Source organism: Macrobrachium nipponense, chromosome 17 (genome assembly GCF_015104395.2).
Source record: "Macrobrachium nipponense isolate FS-2020 chromosome 17, ASM1510439v2, whole genome shotgun sequence".
Lineage (NCBI taxonomy): Eukaryota > Metazoa > Arthropoda > Malacostraca > Decapoda > Palaemonidae > Macrobrachium > Macrobrachium nipponense.
In genome coordinates this window covers 268003-288002 of record NC_087210.1, presented here as the reverse complement: position 1 = coordinate 288002, position 20000 = coordinate 268003, and the positions used below count along the sequence as shown (strand labels likewise).

Below are 20000 nucleotides of genomic sequence, written 5' to 3'. Positions count from 1 at the left end.
TATCCAATACATTTTAAGAAGAAGAAGAAGAAGAAGGAGTCTGTCTATCTAATACATTTTAAGAAGAAAAAGGAGAAGAAGAAGAAAGAGTCAGTCTATCCAATACATTTTAAGAAGAAGCAGAAGAAGAAAGAAGAAAGGTCTGTTCTATATACCATTTAGAAGAAGAAGAAAGAAGAAGAAGAAAGAGCGTCTAAATTTTCCAACACATTTTAAGAAGAAAAGAAAAGAAGAAGAATGGAAAGGGTTCTTGTCTATCCAATAAACATTTTAAAGAAAAGAAGAAGAAGAAAGAAGGAAAAGAAAGAAGAAAGAAGATAGAAACAGTCCTATCTATTCCAATACATTTTAAGTAAAAGAAGAAGAAGAAGGAAGAAAAAGAGTCTGTCTATTCCAATACATATTTAAGAAGAGAAGAAGAAGAAAGAAGAACTGTCCTCACTCCAAATACATTTTAAGAAAGAAGAAAGGAAGAAGAAGAAAGAAGTCCTGTTCTATCACCCAACACATTTTAAGAAGTAAGAAGAGAAGAAGGAAGAAGGATCCTGGTCTATCCAATACATTTTTTAAGAAGAAGGAAACAAGAAGAAGAAAAGAAGAAGAAAGAAGTCTGTCCTAATCCAATACATTTTAAAAAGAAGAAGAAGAACAAAGGAAGAAAGAAAGAAGAAGAAAGAGTCTGTCTATCCAATACATTTAAAGAAGAAAAAGAAAGAAGAAAAGAGTTGTCCTATCCAATACATTATTTAAGAAGAAGAAGAAGAAGAAGAAGAAGAGAAGAAGGAATGAAAGGAGTCCTGTTCTATCCAATACATTTTAAAGAAGGAAGAAGAAAGAAGAAGAAAGAAGAAAGAAGAACAAAGGTCTGTTATCCAAGTACATTTTAAGAAGAAGAAGAACAAAGAAAGAAGAAAGAGTCTGTCTATCCAATAGCAATTTTAAGAAAGAAGAAGAAGAAGAAAGAAGAAGAAAGAAGAAGAAAGGAGTCTGTTCTATCTGCCAATACATTTTAAAAGAGAAGGAAGAAGAAGAAGAAGAACCAAGAAGAAGAAAAAGAAGAAGAAAGAGTCCCTGTCATTTCCAAGTCATTTAAGAAGAAGAGAAGAAAGAAGAAAGAAGTCCTGTTCTATCAATACTTTTAAGAAGAAGAAGAATGTAAGAAAGAAGTCTGTCCTATCCAATTACATTTTAAGAAGGAAGAAGAAGAACGAAAAAAGAAAGAGTCTGGTCTATCCAATACATTTAAGAAGAAGAACGAAGAATGAAGAAAGATCCTGGTCGATCCAATTACATTTTTAAGAAGAAGAACAAGAAGAAGAGAAAAAGAAGAAAGAAGGAGTCTGTCTATTACCAATACATTTTAAGAGAAAGAAGAAGAAGAAGAAAGAAGTCCTGTCATCCAATAAACATTTTAAGAAGAAGAAGAAGATAGAGAAGAAGGAGTCTGTCTATACCCAATAACAATTTAAGAAGAAAGAAGAAGAAGAAGAAGAAAGAGTCCTGTCTAAGCTATACATTTTAAGAAAGAAGAAGAAGGAGGAAGAAGAAGAAAGAGTCTGTCCTATCCAATACATCTTTTAAAAGAAGAAGAAGAAGAAGAAGGATCTGTCTAATCGAAATAACATTTTAAAGAAGAAAAAGAACGGAGAAGAAGAAAGAAAGGAGTCCGTAGTCCTATTCCAATACCAATTTTAAGAAGAAGCAGAAGAAGAAGAAGAAAGAAGTCTGTCCCATCCAATAACCAATAAGAAGAAGAAGAAGAAGAAGAAAGAAAAAGGATCCCCTGTCTATCCTAAACACATTTTAAGAAGAAGAAGAAGAAAAGAAAGAAGAAGGAGTCTGTCTAATCCAGAATAACATTTTAAGAAGAAGCGAAGAAGAAGAAAGAAAGAGGTCTGTCTATCCAATACAATTTTAAGAAGAAAGAAAGAAGAAGGACGAAAGAGTCCTGTCGATCCAAATACATTTTAGAAAAGAAGGCTAAGTTAATCTCTTTAAGAAGAATGAAAGAAAGAAAGAAGAAAAGAGTCTGTCCTAATCCAATACTATTTAAGAAGAAGAAAGAAGAAGAAAGAAAAGAGTCCTGTCATTCCAATACCATTTTAAGGAAGAAGAACAAGAAAGAAGAAGAAGAAGAAGGAGGTCCTGTCTATCCAATACATTTCAAAGAAGAAGAAGAAGTAAGGAAAACAAATGGAAGAAGACAAGAAGAAGAGTCTGTAATATTCCAATCATTTTAAGAAGAAAAGAAGAAGGAAGAAGAAGAAGAAAGAGTTCTGATTCTTCCAATACCATTTTAAAGAAGAAGAACAAGAAAAGAAGGAAGAAGAAGAAGGAAGGGTCCTGTCTATCCTAAATACATTTTAAGAAAGAAGAAGAAGAAGAAGAAAAAGAAGGAAGAAGAAAGAAGATAAAGAGTCTGTCTTATCCAAACATTTAGAAGAAGAAAAAGTAAGAAGAAGAAAGAGTCTGTCTATCCAATACATTTTAAGAAGAAGAAGAAGAAGAAGAAGAAGAAGAAGAAGAAAGAGTCTGTCTATCCAATACATTTTAAGAAAGAGAGAAGAAAGAAGAAGAAGAAGGAAGAAAGAAGAAAAGAAGAAGAAGAAGAAGAAAGGAGTCCTGTCGATCCCAATACATTTTAAGAAGGAAGAAGAAGAAGAAGAAGAAGAAGAAAAGAAGTCCTGTCTATCCAAATCATTTAAGAAAGAAGAAGAAGAAGAAAGAAGTCTGTCTATTCCAATACAACATTTTAAGAAGAAGAAGAGAAGAAGAAAGAAGTCTGTCTTATCCAATACATTTAAGAAAAGCAAGAAGAAGAAGAAAAAAAGAGATCCTGTCGATCCAATACATTTTCAAGAAAGGAAGAAGAAGGAAGAAAGAGTCTGGTTCTATCCAATACATTTTAAAGAAGAAAAAGAAGAAGGAAAAGAGTCTGTCCTATTCCAATACATTTTTAAGAAGAGAAGAAGAGAAGGAGTCCCAAGGTCTAATCCATCATTTTAAGAAGAAAAGAAGAAGAAGAAGAAGAAGAAAGAGTCTGTCTATCCAATACATTTAAGAAGAAGAAGAAGAAGAAGAAGAAGAATTTTGAAAGAAAGAGAGAAGAAGAAGAAGAAGAAGAAAGAGTCTGTCTATCCAATACATTTAAGAAGAAGAAGAAGAAGAAGAAGAAGAAAGAGTCTGTGTATCCAGTGCATTTCAAGAAGAAGAAGAAGAAGAAGAAGAAGAAGAAGCAACGAGTCTGTCTATCCATAATTTAGAAGAAGAAGAAGAAGAAGAAAAAGAAGAAAGAAGAAAGAGCTGTCTATCCAATACATTTAGAAGAGAAGGAAAAGAAAGAGTCTCGTTCTACCAATACATTTAAGAGAAGGCAAGAAGAAGAGAAGAAGAAAGAAGAAAAAGAAGACGAGAAGAAGAAGAAGAAAGAGTTGTTATGCTCAATAACATTTTTAAGAAGAAGAAGAAGAAGAAAGAGAAGAAAGTAGTCTCTGTCTATTCCCATACATTCAGAAAAAGAGGAAGAAGACGAAGAAGAAAGAAGAAGAAGAAGAAGAAGAAGAAGGAAGAAGAAGGAAGAAGAAGAACAGAGTCTTCTATCCCTAATCTAATTTACAAGAAAGAAGAAGAAGAAGAAGAAGGAAGAAGAAGGAAGAAAGAAAGATGTCCTAGTCCTATCCAAATTACATTTTTAAGAAGAAAGAAGAAGAAAGAAGTCCTGTCTATCTAAATAACAAAAGAAGTTAAGAAAAAGAAGCGGAAGGAAGAAGAAAGAGTCAGTCTATACCAATTACAATTTTAAGAAGAAGCAAGGAAGAAGAAGAAGGAAGAACAACAAAGAGTCTTTGTCCCTATCCAATACATTTAAGTAAGAAGAAGAAGAAGAAAAGAAAGGAAGTGTCTATCCAACACAACAAGAAAGAGCAGAAGAAAAGAAGGAAATAGTCTATCCAAATAAATTTTAAGAAGAACAAGAAGAAGAAGAAGGAAGAATAAGAATAATCGGTCTAATCCAATACATTTAAGACAAGAAGAAGATTAAGGAGAAGAGTCCTGTCTATCCAATTACATTTTAAGAAGAAGGAACGAAAGAAAAAGATAAGAACTGTCTACTCCAATACATTTTAAGAAAAAGAGAAGAAGTGAAAGAAGTCTGTCTATCCAATTACCATTTTAAGAAGAAGAAGCCAAGCAGAAAGAAGTACAAAGACTTTACCTAAAAAATCCATTTTAACAAGAAGAAGGAAGAACAAGAAGAAGAAGAAGAAGAAGAAAGAGTCTGTCTATCCAATACATTTTAAGAAGAAGAAGAAGAAGAAGAAGGAAGAAGAAGAAGAAGAAAGAGTCTGTCTATCCAATACATTTTAAGAAGAAGAAGAAGAAGAAGAAAGAGTCCTGTCTATTCCAATACCATTTTAAAGAAGAGAAGAAGAAAGAAGAAGAAGGAATTCCGTTCTATCCAATACCATTTTAAGAAGAAGAAGAAGAAGAAGGACAGAAGAAGAAGAAGAAGAAGAAAGAGTCCTGTCCTATCCAATACAAATTTTACGAAGAAGAAGAAAGAAGAAGAAGAAAGAAGAAGAAGAAGAAGGAGTATGTCCTTATCCAATCACATTTTAAGAAGAAGAAGAAGAAGAAGAAGAAGAAGCAAGAAGAAGAAAGAAGTCTGTCTATCCAATTACATTTAAGAAGAAGAAGTAAGAGAAGAAAGAAAGAGGTCTGTCAGATCCAATTACAATTTTAAGAAGAAGAAGAAGAAGAAGAAGAAGAAGAAGAAGAAAGAGTCTGTCTATCCAATACATTTTAAGAAGAAGAAGAAGAAGAAGAAGAAGAAGAAGAAGAAGAAGAAGAAGAAAGAGTCTGTCTATCTAATACATTTTAAGAAGAAGAAGAAGAAGAAGAAGAAGAAGAAAGAGTCTGTCTACCAACATTTTAACAAGAAGAAAAGAAGAAGAAGAAGAAAAGAAAGATTGTCTATCCCGAATACCATTTAAGAAGAAGAAGAAGAAGAAGAAAGAAGGCTGTCTATCCAATTTACAAGAGAAGGAAGAAAGAAAGAAGAAGAAGCAAAGAGTCTGTGATCCAATACATTTCAAGAAGAAAAGAGAAGAGAGAAGAAAGGTATGGTATATTCCAATAATACATTTAAAGAAGAAAAAGGAAAAGAAGGAAAGAGTCCTGTCTATCCAATTGCATTGTAAGAAGAAGAAGAAGAAGAAGGAGTTACTGGTCTATCCAATTACATTTTAAGGAAAAGAAGAAGAAGAAAGAAGGAAGAAGAAAGAGTCTGTCTATCCCAATACATTTAAGAGGAAGAAGAAGAAAGAAGAAGGAAGAAGGAAGAAGAAGAAGAAAGAAGAAGAGAAGAAAGATTCTGTCTATCACCAACAAATTTAGAACAAGAAGAAGAAGAAGAAGAAGAAGAAAGAAAGGTCTGTGTATCCAGTTGAACATTGCAACGAAGAAGGAAGAAAGAAGAAGAAAGTAAGAAAAGAAGAAAGAGTCTGTCTTTATCCAATTAAATTTAAGAAAAGAAAAAGAAGAAGAACAAAAGAAAAAAGAATGAAGAAGAAAGAGTCTGTCTATCCAATACATTGTTTTAAGAAGAAAGAAGAAATGAAGAAAGAGTCCTGTATATCCAATACATTTTTAGAAGAAGAAGAAGAAGAAGGAAGAAGAAAAGGAAGCAAAAAGAAGAAGAAGAAGAAGAAGAAGAAAGAGTCTGTCTATCCAATACATTTAAGAAGAGAAGAAGAAGAAGAAGAAGAAAGAGTCTGTCTATCCAATACATTTCAGAAAAAGAAGCAGAAAAGAAGAAAGAAGAAGAAGAAGAAAAAAAAAGAAAAAGAAAGAAGAAGAAGAAGAAGAAGAAGAAGAAAAGAGTCTGGTCTATCCAATACATTTAAGAAGAAGCAAGAAGAAGAAGAAGAAGCAAGAAAAAGGAAGAGAAAGAAAGGTCTGTCTATTCCCAATTACAGTTTAAGAAGAAGAAGAAAGAAGAAGAAGAAGAAGAAGAAGAAGAAGAAGAAGAACAAAGGAGTCCTGTCTTATCCAATACATTTAAGAAGCAAAGGAAGAAGAAGAAGAAGTAAGAAGAAAGAAAGAGGTTTGTCTATCCAATAACATTTTAAGAAGAAGGAAGAAGAAGAAGAAGCAGAAGAAGAAGAAAAGAAAGAGAAGGAAAATAGGGGTTCTGTCTATCTGGATACATTTAAGGACAAGAAGTAAGAAGAAGAAGAAGAAGAAGAAAAGAAGAAAGAACAAGTCTTGACTATCCATTACATTTTAAGAAGAAGAAGAAGAAGAAGAAGAAGAAGATGAAGAAAGAGTCTGTCTATCCATTACATTTTAAGAAGAAGAAGAAGAAAGAGTCTGTCTATCCAAAACATTTTAAGAAGAAGAAGAAGAAGAAGAAGAAGAAGAAGAAGAACGAAGAAAGAGTCTGGTTCCATCCAAATAACCATTTTAAGAAAAGAAGAAGAAGAAGAATAAGAAGAAGAAGAAGAAGAAAGAGTCTGTCTATCCAATACATTTTAAGAAGAAGAAGAAAAGAAGAAGAAAGAGTCTGTCTATCCAATACATTTTAAGAAGAAGAAGAAGAAGAAGAAGAAGAAGAAGAAGAAGAAGAAGAAGAAGAAGAAGAAGAAGAAAGAGTCTGTCTATCCAATACCTTTTAAGAAGAAGAAGAAGAAGAAGAAGAAAAAGAAAGGAAAGAGGCTGTCTATCTAGAAACATTTTAGAAGTGAAGAAGGAGAAGAAGAAGAAGAAAAAAAGTAAGAAGAAAAGAAACAAAGGTCTTGCTCTATCTAATACATTTTAACGAAGAAGAAGAAGAAGAAGAAGAAGAAATGTCTTGGTCTTATCCAATCCATTTAAGAAGAAGAAGAAGAAGAAGGAAGACAAAGAATCTTGTCCTTAGCTAATAAACATTTTAAGTTTAAAAGAAAGGAAGAAAGAGTCTGTCTATCCAATACATTTTAAGAAGAAGAAGAAGAAGAAGAAGAAGAAGAAGAAAGAGTCTGTCTATCCAATACATTTTAAGGAAGAAGAAGAAGAAGAAGAAAGAGTCTGTCTATCCAATACATTTTAAGAAGAAGAAGAAGAAAGAGTCTGTCTATCCAATGCATTTTAAGAGAAGGAAAAAGAAGAAGAAAGGAAGGGTCTGTCTATCCAACCAATTTTAAGAACAGAAGAAAGAAGAAAAAGAAAGAAGAAGGAAGAAGAAAAGAGGTGTCTATCCCAATACATTTTAAGAACAAAAGAAGAAGAAAGAAGAAAGAGTCTCGTCTATCCAATACATTTTAGAAAAAGGAAAAAGGAAGAAAAGAGAAAGAGTCTTTCTTCATCCAATACATTTTAAGAAGAAGAAGAAGAAAGAGTCTGTCTATCCAATACATTTTAAGAAGAAGAAGAAGAAGAAGAAGAAGAAGAAGAAAGAGTCTGTCTATCCAATACATTTTAAGAAGAAGAAGGAAGAAGAAGCAGGAAAGAAGAAGAATGAAGAAAGAAGATTCTTGTCTAATTCCAATAAACATTTTAAAGGAAGAAGAAGAAAGAAGATTCTACTCTATCCTAATACATTTAAGAAGGAAGAAGAAGAAGAAGAAGAAGAAGAAGAACGGAAGACCGAAGAAGAAGAGGAAGTCGTCTATCTAATATATTTAAGGAAGAAGGAAGAAGAAGAAGAAAGAGTGATGCCTGTCTATTCCCCCAAGTACATTTAAGGAAGGAACGAAGAAGAAGAAGAAGAAAAAGAAAGAGTCTGTCTAGTCCTAAATACATATTTAAGAGAAGAAGAAGAAAAGAAAGAAAGAAGAAGAAGAAGAAGAAGAAGAAGAAGAAAGAGTCTGTCTATCCAATACATTTAAGAAGAAGAAGAAGAAGAAAGAGTATGCGCCTTTTTAAAGTACATTTAAGAAGAAGAAGAACGAAACGAAGAAGAAGAAGAAGAAAGAAGAAGTAAGACAATAAGAAAAGAGTCTGTCTATCCTAATAACCATTTTAAGAAAGAAGAAAGAAGTAAGAAAGAACGAAGAAGTCCCTGTCTATCCTAATACTTTTAAGAAGAAGAAGAAAGAAGAACAAGAAGAAGGAAGAAGAAGAAAAGAAATAAGTCTGTCTATCTTAATACATTTTAAGAGAATTTTAAGAAGAAGAAAGAAAGAAGTACAGGTCTATCTATCCAATACAATTTTAAGAAGAAAAGAAAAGAAGAAGAAAGAAATCGTCTAATCTAATACATTTTAAGAACGAAGAAGAAAGAGTCCTGTCTATCCTATCATTTTTAAGAAGAACAGAAGAAGAAGAAAGAAGACGAAGAAAGAAGATCTGTCTATCCAATACATTTTAAGAAGAAGAAAGAAGAAAGCAAGAAAGAGTCTGCTATCCAATACCATTTTTAAGAAAAGAAGAGAAGGTCTGTCTAATTTTCCAACTGCATTTTAAGAAGAAAAGAAAAAGAAGAAAGAAAGATCTGTCTTATCCAATACATTTTAAGAAGGAAGAAGAAAGAAGAAGAAGAAGAAGAAAAGAAAGAGTGTCTATCCAATAAACATTTTAAGAAAAAGAACAACCACCCTCAAGAAAGAGTCTGTCTATCCAATTACATTAAGTTTTAAAGGAAAAAGGAAAGAAGAAAAAGAAAGAGTTCCTGGTCTATCCGAACACAATTTTAAGAAGAAGGAAAGAAGAAAGAGTCTGTCTATATCCAATGCATTTTAAGAACGAAGAAGAAGAACGAAGAAGAACGAAAGAAGAAGAAGAAACAGATTCCTGTCTATCCAATACATTTTAAAGGGAAGAAAGAAGAAGAAGAAGAATAAGAAGAAGAAGAAGAAGAAAGAGTCTGTATCATTCCAATTACAATTTTTTAAGAAGAAGAAGAAGAAGAAAGAGTCTATCTATCCAATACATTTAAGAAGAAGAAGAAGAAGAAGAAGAAGAAGAAGAAGAAGAAGAAGAAGGAGTCTGTCTATCTAATATATTTAAGAAGAAGAAGAAGAAGAAGAAAGAGTCTGTCTATCCAATACATTTAAGAAGAAGAAGAAGAAGAAGAAGAAAAAGAAAGAGTCTGTCCGATCCAAACCTTCAAGTTAAGAAGAAGAAGAAAAGGAAACGAAGAAGAAGAAGAAGAAGAAGAAGAAGAAAAGATTTTTTTTTTTTTTTTCTATCAAAGAGTCCTGTCTATCCAATAACACTTTAAGAAGAAGAAGAAGAAAGAAAGAGTATGTCTATTTAATACATTTTAAGAAGAAGAAGAAGAAGGAGGAGGAGGAGGAGGAGGAGGAGGATTCTATCTATCTAATACATTTTACGAGGCTGATACACTTTACCGTCTTGTCGCGCGAGTTGGGCCAGTCGACAGGAGAAGAGAACGTTGCAGGATTTCGACTGACAGTAAGATTTGTAAGGCCCGAATCCTCCTTTCTCGAAGTTGAGGTTCTGGAAGGGAAAACAATGGAACGTCCAGGCGCCCCAGTCCTTTATGCAATTCGAAGAGTGAGAGTTATTCATGAATTCTTATATATCTGTGGCTTGGGATTCTTGCTAAGTCAATACTGCATTCGTCATGCTTTTACTACCTTCAAGAATATAGGTATAAGTGTGTTTGTGTATATTATCTCTCTTGGCTTGAAATTCTTAATAATCTTCCAAAGACCTGTGTACGGGAAATGGAGGAACACAAGATCACTTGTTAAAAGAGAAATAATAAATTAAGAGTTCCTTTGTTCCTCGTTCTGTGATACAGCGGAAAGGAACAGTAATCTTAAACCTTCAGGTAAAGATGCAATGTATTTTGACAATTTCCCAACGTTTTTCTGTTTATTTATTGATTTATCTTTTGTTTTGTAACAGCTGATCTCATCTTTGTGCATTTCCTATTAATACCTTCTGTTCCCTCTTTCAAATCAAAACCATAATATTCTTTGGAAGCTAAAGAATTTCAAGTCTGTGGGGCCCCTGTGGTGGGCTCGTTCTATATTGACGGATATAATCTTCTGAATAATAATAATAATAATAATAATAATAATAATAATAATAATAATAATAATAATAATAATAATAATAATAATATTGCATTCGGGTGGTTTGAAGAGATGGGTACCTCACTTTTCATTGGGCAATACCTGTGACGTCATGAGAGATGTCATCAGGGGGCCCGTTGCTGGTTGGCTGTCCTCTTTGTTGATGATGGTGGAGGCCCCCTCGAAGGGCGTGCTACCAGGTCGTCCTCAGGGCGAGAGCTTGAGCTTCGATCACCCTCAGGGTTACTAGGGACGTCCTCAGGATGAGAGGTAACGCTGCTATCATTCTCAGGAGCCCTCTGGTGCGGTGGTCGTTGTGGGGCGTTGTCTGCTGCTCTCCTGACGGCGGCGGGGAGGAGGAAGGTCTCCTGTGTGACGTTCAAACTGGGCTTCTCCCTCCCGATGTGCAGCGCTTCTAAGATTCGCAAACGACGTAGATCGGGTACTTGGTCGATAACCTCGAAGTTACCGACGATATCGCTGCGGCGGATTCTTTTATCATGAGCAGTCCTTGCATGATTAAATATTGTTCCTTCCTGCGCGTGACAAGAGATCCTCTTGGAGAGGCGCATTGACATCATCCCGATGTAAGTTCCGAGGCATCCTCGGATTGGGCATGTGTATCTGTAGATGACGTTCGTCCTCTTCAAGGGATCCTGCGACGGTGCGAGGTTATTCTTCATAACAAGACTGCATGTTTTTTTACTTCTATAAAATATGATCAAGTTGATCTGCTTGTTGTTGTCGGTCGGGGAAACGTGATTCTTGATTATTTCCCGCAGGGCTCGCTCGTCTTCTTTATATCGCCGATGGAAGGTTCCGTTGTAGAAAAAATTAATTTTCAGCTGGGGGACTGGGCGGGGTTCCTGCAGCTACCATTTTTCCATGCTCTTCCTGAAGACGTTCTGGATGCTGCGGTTGGTGTGTCCGTTGTTTACTAGGACCTGGGCTGCACGTTCCATCTCCTTATGGGTGTCTGCCCATGTTGAACAATGGGAAAGACCTCTCCTGACGTAGGCGCTGATGGTGGTGTCTTTATAGCGTTCAGGGCATTCACTCTCGCAGTCCAGACACATTCCCAGGTTCGTGGGCTTCGTGTAGACCCTCGTAGCGAACGCACCCTCCTCCTGTTCAACCAGGACTTCCAGGAAGGGAAGACGGCCATCACAGCTATGTTCGATGGTAAATCGTAAACGGCTGTGGGTATGGAAGGCTTGACGTATTTCCTCGATCTCCTCCATCGTTCCTGCTTGGATGAAAGTGTTATCTATATATCTTACGTATATAGATGGCTTCCTAATGCTCCTAAAGACACGCTCCTCCACTATGCCCATATAAAAGTTCGCAAACAAGACCCCGAGAGGGGATCCCATCGCTACACCATCGATTTTTAAGTACATATGGCCATTGTGGTTAATGAAAGGAGCCTTCTTTGTGCATATTTCCAGCAGAGAGCGAAGGGCGTGCTCGGGGATATTCAGTGGGTCGGTGGATGGGTCTCTGTAGACACGCTCAAGGATCATTACGATGGTTTCATCTACAGGAACGTTAGTAAACAGCGACTCTACATCCATTGATGCAATACTGCCTCCAGGGGGCGCAGATCTTAAAACTTGCTGGAACTCCGCAGACGACTTCAAACTATGTGTGCTGGGGATGTAGGGGGTGAGAATAGATTTTAGTTGTTTTGCAAGGTGGTATGTGGGTCCTGGTATTTGGCTAATGATAGGTCTTAAAGGGTTTCCATGTTTGTGAGTTTTTACATTACCGTAGATGTACCCGATGTTGTAATCTCCAGAAATACTAGTAAGGTGTAAGGCGTTTGTGGCTGCGTTGATAGTTTCTATGATCCTATTGGCTTCACGTTTAATGTCATCTACGGGGTTCTTAGTAATGCGTCGGAACTTAGTGGTATCGGCGAGGATCTCGTCGATTTTTTATTTTTATATTCGGTAGTCTTGATAAGTACTAGGGCTGCGGTCTTGTCGGCTCTCCTGACGGTGATGTCTTCGTTTTTTCTCAAACTTTTAGCAGCATCCTGCAGACGGCGATCGGCGATGTCACTTTTATAAGTTCCTCGGTCTGTAAGGGCTTCTGCTAAGAGGAGAGGTTGAAGGGCGTCGGTGTTGTGTACATTTCCAAGGCTTTCTTGTTTCAGTATCGTCTCCGTAAGGTATTCTATCTCCATCCTCTTATTGAGGGGACGGGGGCGAGAGATGAAGTGGCAATTCAGGCCTTTCTTGAGTATGTCCTCTTCTTCAGGAGATGGGGTGTAGGTGGTCAGGTTAATATATTTATCATGTTCTTGCGGCCGGCGTATTTTGCCTCCATTAAGGTTAATTAGTTTTCTTGTAATGGTCTTCTGTTTCTTCAGGGCGTCTTTCTCCTCCATACGTTTCAGGCAGTCGATGATGTCCTGATGGTGCTGCACTGGTGTGGGGAGGGCGTTGCTGCTCGTGCCATCATTACTATCCCCGGCATCCGAGGGGGCTGCTACAGGATTCATACCGCGGATTTCATCCCATTTCATGAAGAGTTGCGCCCTTTCATTGATGAGCGTGGCTTTCTCTTGCTCTTTGGATTCTAGTTCCTGCTGCAGGTGGCTCCTCCTAAAGCTTCGCATGCCGGGGTGCTGCTGCATTGTGGGGTCTGCATGCTGGATATCTGTGTATGCTGGAAACAGACCATCTTTCAAACAAGTTTTATTAAAAATAATGGCAGAATTCCCCGACCGACAACAACAAGCAGATCAACTTGATCATATTTTATAGAAGTAAAAAAACATGCAGCCTTGTTATGAAGAATAACCCCACACCGTCGCAGGATCCCTTGAAGAGGACGAATGTCATCTACAGATACACGTGACCAATCCGAGGATGCCTCGGAACTTACATCGGGATGACATCAGTGCACCTCTCCAAGAGGATCTCCTGTCACGCGCAGGAAGGAACAATATTTAATCATGCAAGGACTGCTCATGATAAAAGAATCCGCCGCAGCGATATCGTCGGTAACTTCGAGGTTATCGACCAAGCACCCGATCTACGTCGTTTGCGAATCTTAGAAGCGCTGCACATCGGGAGGGAGAGGCCCAGTTTGAACGTCACAAATGAGACCTTCCTCCTCCCCGCCGCCGTCAGGAGAGCAGCAGACAACGCCCCACAACGACCACCGCACCAGAGGGCTCCTGAGGATGATAGAAGCGTTACCTCTCATCCTGAGGACGTCCCTAGTAACCCTGAGGGTGATCGAAGCTCAAGCTCTCGCCCTGAGGACGACCTGGTAGCACGCCCTTCGAGGGGGGCCTCCACCATCACCAACAAGGATGAAGCTTCGCCCACGAAGAGGACAGCCAACCAGCAACGGGCCCCCTGATGACATCGCTCGTGACGTCACAGGTATTGCCCAATGAAAAGTGAGGTACCCATCTCTTCAAACCACCCGAATGCAATAAATAGCGTGGATACATCCGACACAAATAAATGATCGGATTCGAGCAGCAGACCTTGCCGTGAGCAGACGTGTCCAGAGAGCGCTCCCGTGGCCAGAAGACAGACAAACTCGTCCCCCATTGGTGGAGAGAAAGCCGCCTTCTCATTGGCCGACAGCAGAAGTCTTCAAGCTTCTTTTGGAAAATCAAGCTTGAAGGAATTTGATCTCCCCTCCCATTGGTGGAAACAGATCGCCGAGAGCTGCCTTCTCATTGGTTGCCCACAAAAGGCTTCAAGCCACTTTTATGACTGCTGCCGATTCGGTAGCGCAAGCAAATAAGCAAAATTCGTCCATCCTTCCCTTCCTACCTCCTTCCCCCCTCCACCCTGCCCCACACCCCTCCCCTCATCCTCTCTTGATTTTCTCTTAATAACAGTACTAACAACTTGCCTAGAACTCGAGGGAAGTGGCCCGTGAGGTTTTTTAAAATCTGAACTCGGTTCTAGGTCGTCGTCTTCGTCCCGGCCTCTATTTCAGTGCCGGCATAGGGTTAGGAAATTGTCACCCTTCCTTGTGACAACTAATTAACAACCTCTATCACTCTCATGCAATTTTCTGTTACAACATAACACAACAAGCACAACACAGTCCACAGTAGATAGTAGCAAAATAAAAAGCAGACTATAGATATCATCCCTACATATGCATGAGTAGATAGCGGTAACTAAAATAGACACATACAGGGTAAATAAGGGAGATGAGAACTTCCTATACGTAACCATAAAAAAAGAAGACTTGGATGCCTTTGTGGAGAAAGAGGCTGTCGAGGTATTCAAACAGAAAGGATTCGCAATTATCACGCCACCGGAAGTCAACATACTGCAATCCGTAATCCTAAAATACGTAGACAACCAGGTGGCAATACGGCAGAAGGAAAACCTAATCGAGAGTATCCAGAACAGGCAACCATGGGCAAGAGCAGTTGACGTACACACCTTCAAATCTAAATTTGAAAAACCAAGGACAAGAACGGTTAAGGTGAGATTTGAAAATAGAGAAATGGCCCAGAGAGCGATGAGGAGCGGCCTGATTATTGGCGACCAATCGATACCACCACACAATGTAAAGGAAGAGATTAACCCACCTCTGCCCCACTGTTTGAACTGCCTGGCATACACACACATTAGGAAGAACTGTACCATACCAAAACAGATGATCTGTGCCAAATGCAGTGGGCTGGGCCACATGGCACGAGACTGCAAAAATGCACCAAAATGTGCAAACTGCAAAGGAGGTCATCCCACGCTAGACCGGAAATGTCCAATCAGGGTACAACTCCTAAAAGAAAAAACAGAAGAAATTAAGCAAATAGAGACCAACAAGACTACAGCCAGAACTGCAGCACTATCATATAGTGCTGCATTAACTGGCCCCACACAACCCAGCAACTCCAAAACACCCGCATCCTCCCCCCAACAGAACGACATGAGCCTCTGGTACGTGTACAACGGCCATATCTATGCAGCAATGCAGGATATGGCAAACCCTGGCACATACCAGACGGCCATTGACAAATTCTACGAAATGAACAATCTGCCGAAGGTAAAGTTCCCACAGATGGCGTCTGGAGAGCAAATAATGAAAAAATGATTGGCTCTGAACCAGACTCAACCTCAAGCTCCAACAGAGACAACAACCAGCCAAACCACAGAAAACCCCGAACCCAGCTGCTCCTATGAAGTAATGGAGGACTCGCCCACGGTGACAAAAAGGGCAGCGGAAAAAGCCACTGAGAGTGAGGAAGAAACAGAATCGGAAAAATCCAAGAGGAAACGAACATCAGAAGCAAAATCTAAACCAACACGCTCGAAAGTCGGCCGTAAAATGGACGGGATGGAACGTGATGTGGAACAAATCAAGGACAGCAACCTAGAAATAGTATATCCAGAAGACTGGAATGAAGACCCAAAAGCCAGTGACGATAGTAAAATAAGAATAATAGATGGGTACATACGAGGAAAATGCGTGGCTTACACAACAACCACCCTACCACACTCAACAGTAAGGCCAATATTACACGCCCTAATAGCGGAAGCAAAGGTCCCTCTAATGCACATAAAGTTTGTAGAGGCAATCAGGGAAGATGTAAACCAGAGGTTATCCGAAGACAGAGACTAAGACTCACAGCTCTATATGTCTAAATTTAGCTTACTCCTGAGAATAATAGCCAGCCAACTATATAAAGTATTTTTTAAATCAAATTCATCTTCATGTTAAAACACAATAAAAATAATTCAGTTAAATGTATTAAAGCTAACTAAAGATAGACATAGAGAGCTGTATAATGAATTTAGACATCTCGACCCAGACGTCTTGCTATTGAATGCAACAGGGATCCAGGATGATTCCCCCATCAAGTTCTTCGGATACTGAGTGTATCAGAAGAATAGTGCTGGGGAGGACCATGCTGGTGTTGCTGTTGCAGTCAAATATAACATCAGACATAACCACTGCTTGACTTTACTGAGGACACACTAGGTATAACCATAGAGACTGAACTGGGACCAGTCAGTATTGCAACGACATATATACCGTGTAGACGTGACTACATCTACCGACTACCTCTCCCTAGCACGAAGACCAATGCCCACCTACTTAATAGGTGATTTAAATGCAAAACATACGACTATTGCAACACAGGACACTAACCAAAGGGGTATACAATTAAGCAGATTAATTAATAATAACAGGCTCAAGTTTTTAGGGCCAGATTTTTCAACTATGGTCAGTAATAAAGGAAGACCAGACGTAATACTGGGCAACAGGAATGCTTGCCTCAATATTACGTCTAGGAGAGGGAACGTAACGACTTCTGACCATCTACCCTTGCATGTTACCCTCTCGACAACACCAATAAAAATAGAACCTCGGACGATCTTTGATCATAGACAAGCAAATTGGGACGACTTCAAGTCTGACATAGAAGGGAAATATGACAACGACAGAGTGGACATAAATGATGTGGACGGAAAGACGAAAGACGACGTAGACGATAGACTGGGCTACTGGTTTACGACCATCCTGACTGCTATAAGTACCACCATTCCAAGAAAAGTAATACAATTCAACTCAGGGCCCAAACGTAGTGACGCATTAAACCTTCTTCAAAGGTATTACACAGATATTAAGCGACATACAGACCACTTTGGGTACTCAAGACAACTGAAGGATATAATATTATATATCCAAGATCTCCTCTTTGAAGAGTTCAAAAGACTACAGAAAGAATTCTGGGACAGGACTATACGTAAAGTAGACCTCAAGTATGATGACCATACAAATGTAATTAAATTCTGGAGGGAAATTAAAAGACTTATGGGTACGACTAAAAGACCGTGCGACTATTTACTGGATGAAAATGGGGACAAGGTGGTAGACAGTCCTGGAAAAATTAGACTCATGAAGGGAGTATGGGAAAAAATTTTCCAGATATCCCCAGAGGACAACCGACACTTCGACACTGACAATGAGAGACATGTACGTGAGCAGCTACTAACAGAAGGGGACCGACTAACGTTGTATGAACGGACAGACCTAACTCGCCTGAATGAAGAAAGTTATCTAACTAGTAAATTTGACATACAAGACATAAAGAATACCATCAAAAGGTTCAAAAACAAGGCTCCAGGTATCTCTGGCATTAACAAACTAATTCTTAGTAAATTACCTGATATTTCACTATTAGATTTGAATAATATTAATAACATGTCGCTTAGTCTAGGCTATTTCCCAGTTAAATTCAAGAGAGGACGGATGATTCTATCACCCAAGGACCTAAAAAATACCCATGACCCACTGAAATACAGACCAATCACTCTCTTGGAAGTACCTGGGAAAATCCCGGAGACCTTGTTGAAGGACCGATTAAATATGTATCTTGAAGATAACGAAATTCTTCCAAAATATCAGTTTGGATTGAGGCGAGAACGAGGGACTCAGACAGCGATAGCTACGATGCACGAACTGCTAGCACTATATCAGAGTCGGCAAGGCAGAGCCAACATTGTTTGTCGGGATGTCTCAAAGGCTTTTGACAGTCTGGCACAATGGACTGAAGTACAAGCTGCTCAACTCAGAACTACCAGACATAATGACAAAAATACTGTCTAACTTTTTAGATGACAGACAGAATGACATCTCCTTTGAAGGAGAGATATCAGAGACCTTTGAGCTGAGAAGCGGAGTTCCGCAAGGATCCGTTCTCTCCCCAACGCTGTACATATTCTATACGCATGACATGCCACAAGGGAGAGAAGGATGTGTCAACCTTATCTTTGCGGACGACGTGACACAGATCATATTGACGAATGACAGAAGTAGACATAGGCTTGCCTTACGGACGGGACAGCAAATTAAAGAACTCAATGAGTATGAAAGAAGGTGGAAAATAAAAACCAACCAGGACAAGTTCAAACTGCTCTCAATATCAGCATTGAGACCAGAAGACATAATTGTAGACAACAGACGAATACCGTTTGCTAATAAGGCTAAGGTACTCGGACTCACCCTGACCCGATGCGGGATGTTCTCACACATCAAGCAAAAGATCAGGGATGCTAGAGTAACCAAAGCTAAATTAGCACGATTCGGACAGCTTAGACCCAAGACTAAAGCCCACCTATATAAGGCGCTCATTAGACCTGCCCTGGAATATCCAGTAATACCAACATGCTTACTCAGTACCAGCGACAGACAAAGACTACAGAGATTCCAAAACGGAGTCCTGAGTTGGATAGACGGCTGCAATAACCGAGACCTGGGGGACGGGGGAACAGAAAGGCTTCATGCAAGATACCGCATTGAAGCTATCAATTTCCGTTTCTACCGTCTGGCAGACAAGGTATGGCAGAAGCTATCTGACCAGGATGAAGAACTAACGACCAACAGCCTGATCTCCCTGGACGACGAGGACTATAGACCCCATCTCTGGTGGCGACGACTTTCCAGGTTCACCCAAGACGGGTTACCCGACCCCATCTTCGTGGACACGGACAGTGACAGTGACAACGAAAACTAGGATAACCCCTGGAATATCGGAACAAACCGGGTTAGACCCGGAAGGTAATAATAATTAGAATTAAGAATAGCATTAAGTACTTAGAATTAAGGTGAACTAGTTTTAGAAGCCAATAAGTAAGAAGAAATGAACCAAGTTGAATTAATTAAAAATGGGAATCAAATCCCAAGTTCCCTGAGAACTAATAATTAGAATTAAGCTCTTAGAATTAAGGTAAATTAGTTTAGAGATTAGGTAAAATGTAGGGAACAAAAATAGCTTAATTAAGTAAAGCAAATCTCAAAATAAGTAGGTAATAAGCAAGAACGAAGTACTAACCAACTAACTCTAATTATAAGATAAAGGGGAAAGGCAGTCCTAGAAGGGCAAGGAGTCTGGAACACTTGCTTAGCTAGCCTGCCCCCAGAAAAAAAAAAAAAAAAAAAAACTACTAACCTCTAACCCTTCACGGGATGGAAGCCCGAAATAGCATAAGTTACTAACAAGTGGACATAACACAAATGTAGCATTACAACGTGGTTTGAGTTCTCATTCCCACCCACCCCCACCAAGGGAGGGTGGGAGAGAGGACGATACCAATAAGGAGCCTGATTGTACAACTAACTTTGACTAACACCCTTGCCCACCTGCCTTCCTAGCAAATTCATACATCACTAGAACTATAAAGCTCATTAAAAATACCAAGACAAACACTACACTCAACAACAAAAGACTAATAGGTCTGTCCTATTCTTACTCACTAGCACTAATACCTTCCTTTCACCAAACCTTACAACCCTTCCAAAACCTTACCTTCCTTCTGGGGCCCCCCGGGAGATAACCCCACTCCATCCTATCCCCCCCCCCCCCCCCCCCCCTCCCCCCCCCCCCCCCCCCCCCCCCCCCCCCCCATGCCCCCCCCCCCCCCCCTGCTTGCTTGCTTATACAAATAATAATAATAATAATAATAATAATAATAATAATAATAATAATAATAATAATAATAATAATAATAATAATAATAATAATAATATATTCTCCCTCTCTCCCTACTTTGTTTCACACATACGAATTGCAAATAAGGATTTAAAATCAAACGAAAATTCATGACACAGCGTTTAAGTGTTTCTCATGACCAAGGGAAATATGGTATTGTCTATAAACACTAAGCAGTACATAACCAGACAATCACATAGCACTGTACATACATAAATGCCTTATGAGTGAAGTGCTATGTAATTGACTATCATGAACTGCACATTGTTTACAGATAACACCATTCTCTCTCTCTCATCTCTTCATCCCTCTCTCTCTCTCTTTCTCATCTTCTCTCGTCTCTCTCTCTCTCGTCTCTCTGCTCTCTCTCTCTCTCTCTCTCTCTCTCTTTGCATAAATTATTGCTTTATAGAATTTTTCATTCTGCCTCTCACTCTTCGTACAATATATATAGATATATACATATATATTATATATATATATATATATAT

General features: G+C 38.6%; 1 protein-coding gene across 3 annotated transcripts in view; it reads right to left on the bottom strand.

Moving 5' to 3' along the window:
* LOC135196102 (retinol dehydrogenase 11-like) overlaps window positions 1-20000 on the bottom strand; it is a 57768-nt gene that overhangs the window by 6728 nt on the left and 31040 nt on the right. For 2 of the 3 annotated variants that reach the window (XM_064222558.1, XM_064222560.1), the window contains one exon: window positions 9333-9480. In XM_064222558.1, the coding sequence (XP_064078628.1) occupies window positions 9333-9480 (148 nt within the window). The remainder of the gene's footprint in view (window positions 1-9332; window positions 9481-20000) is intronic. The other variant, XM_064222559.1, reaches the window with a different exon arrangement.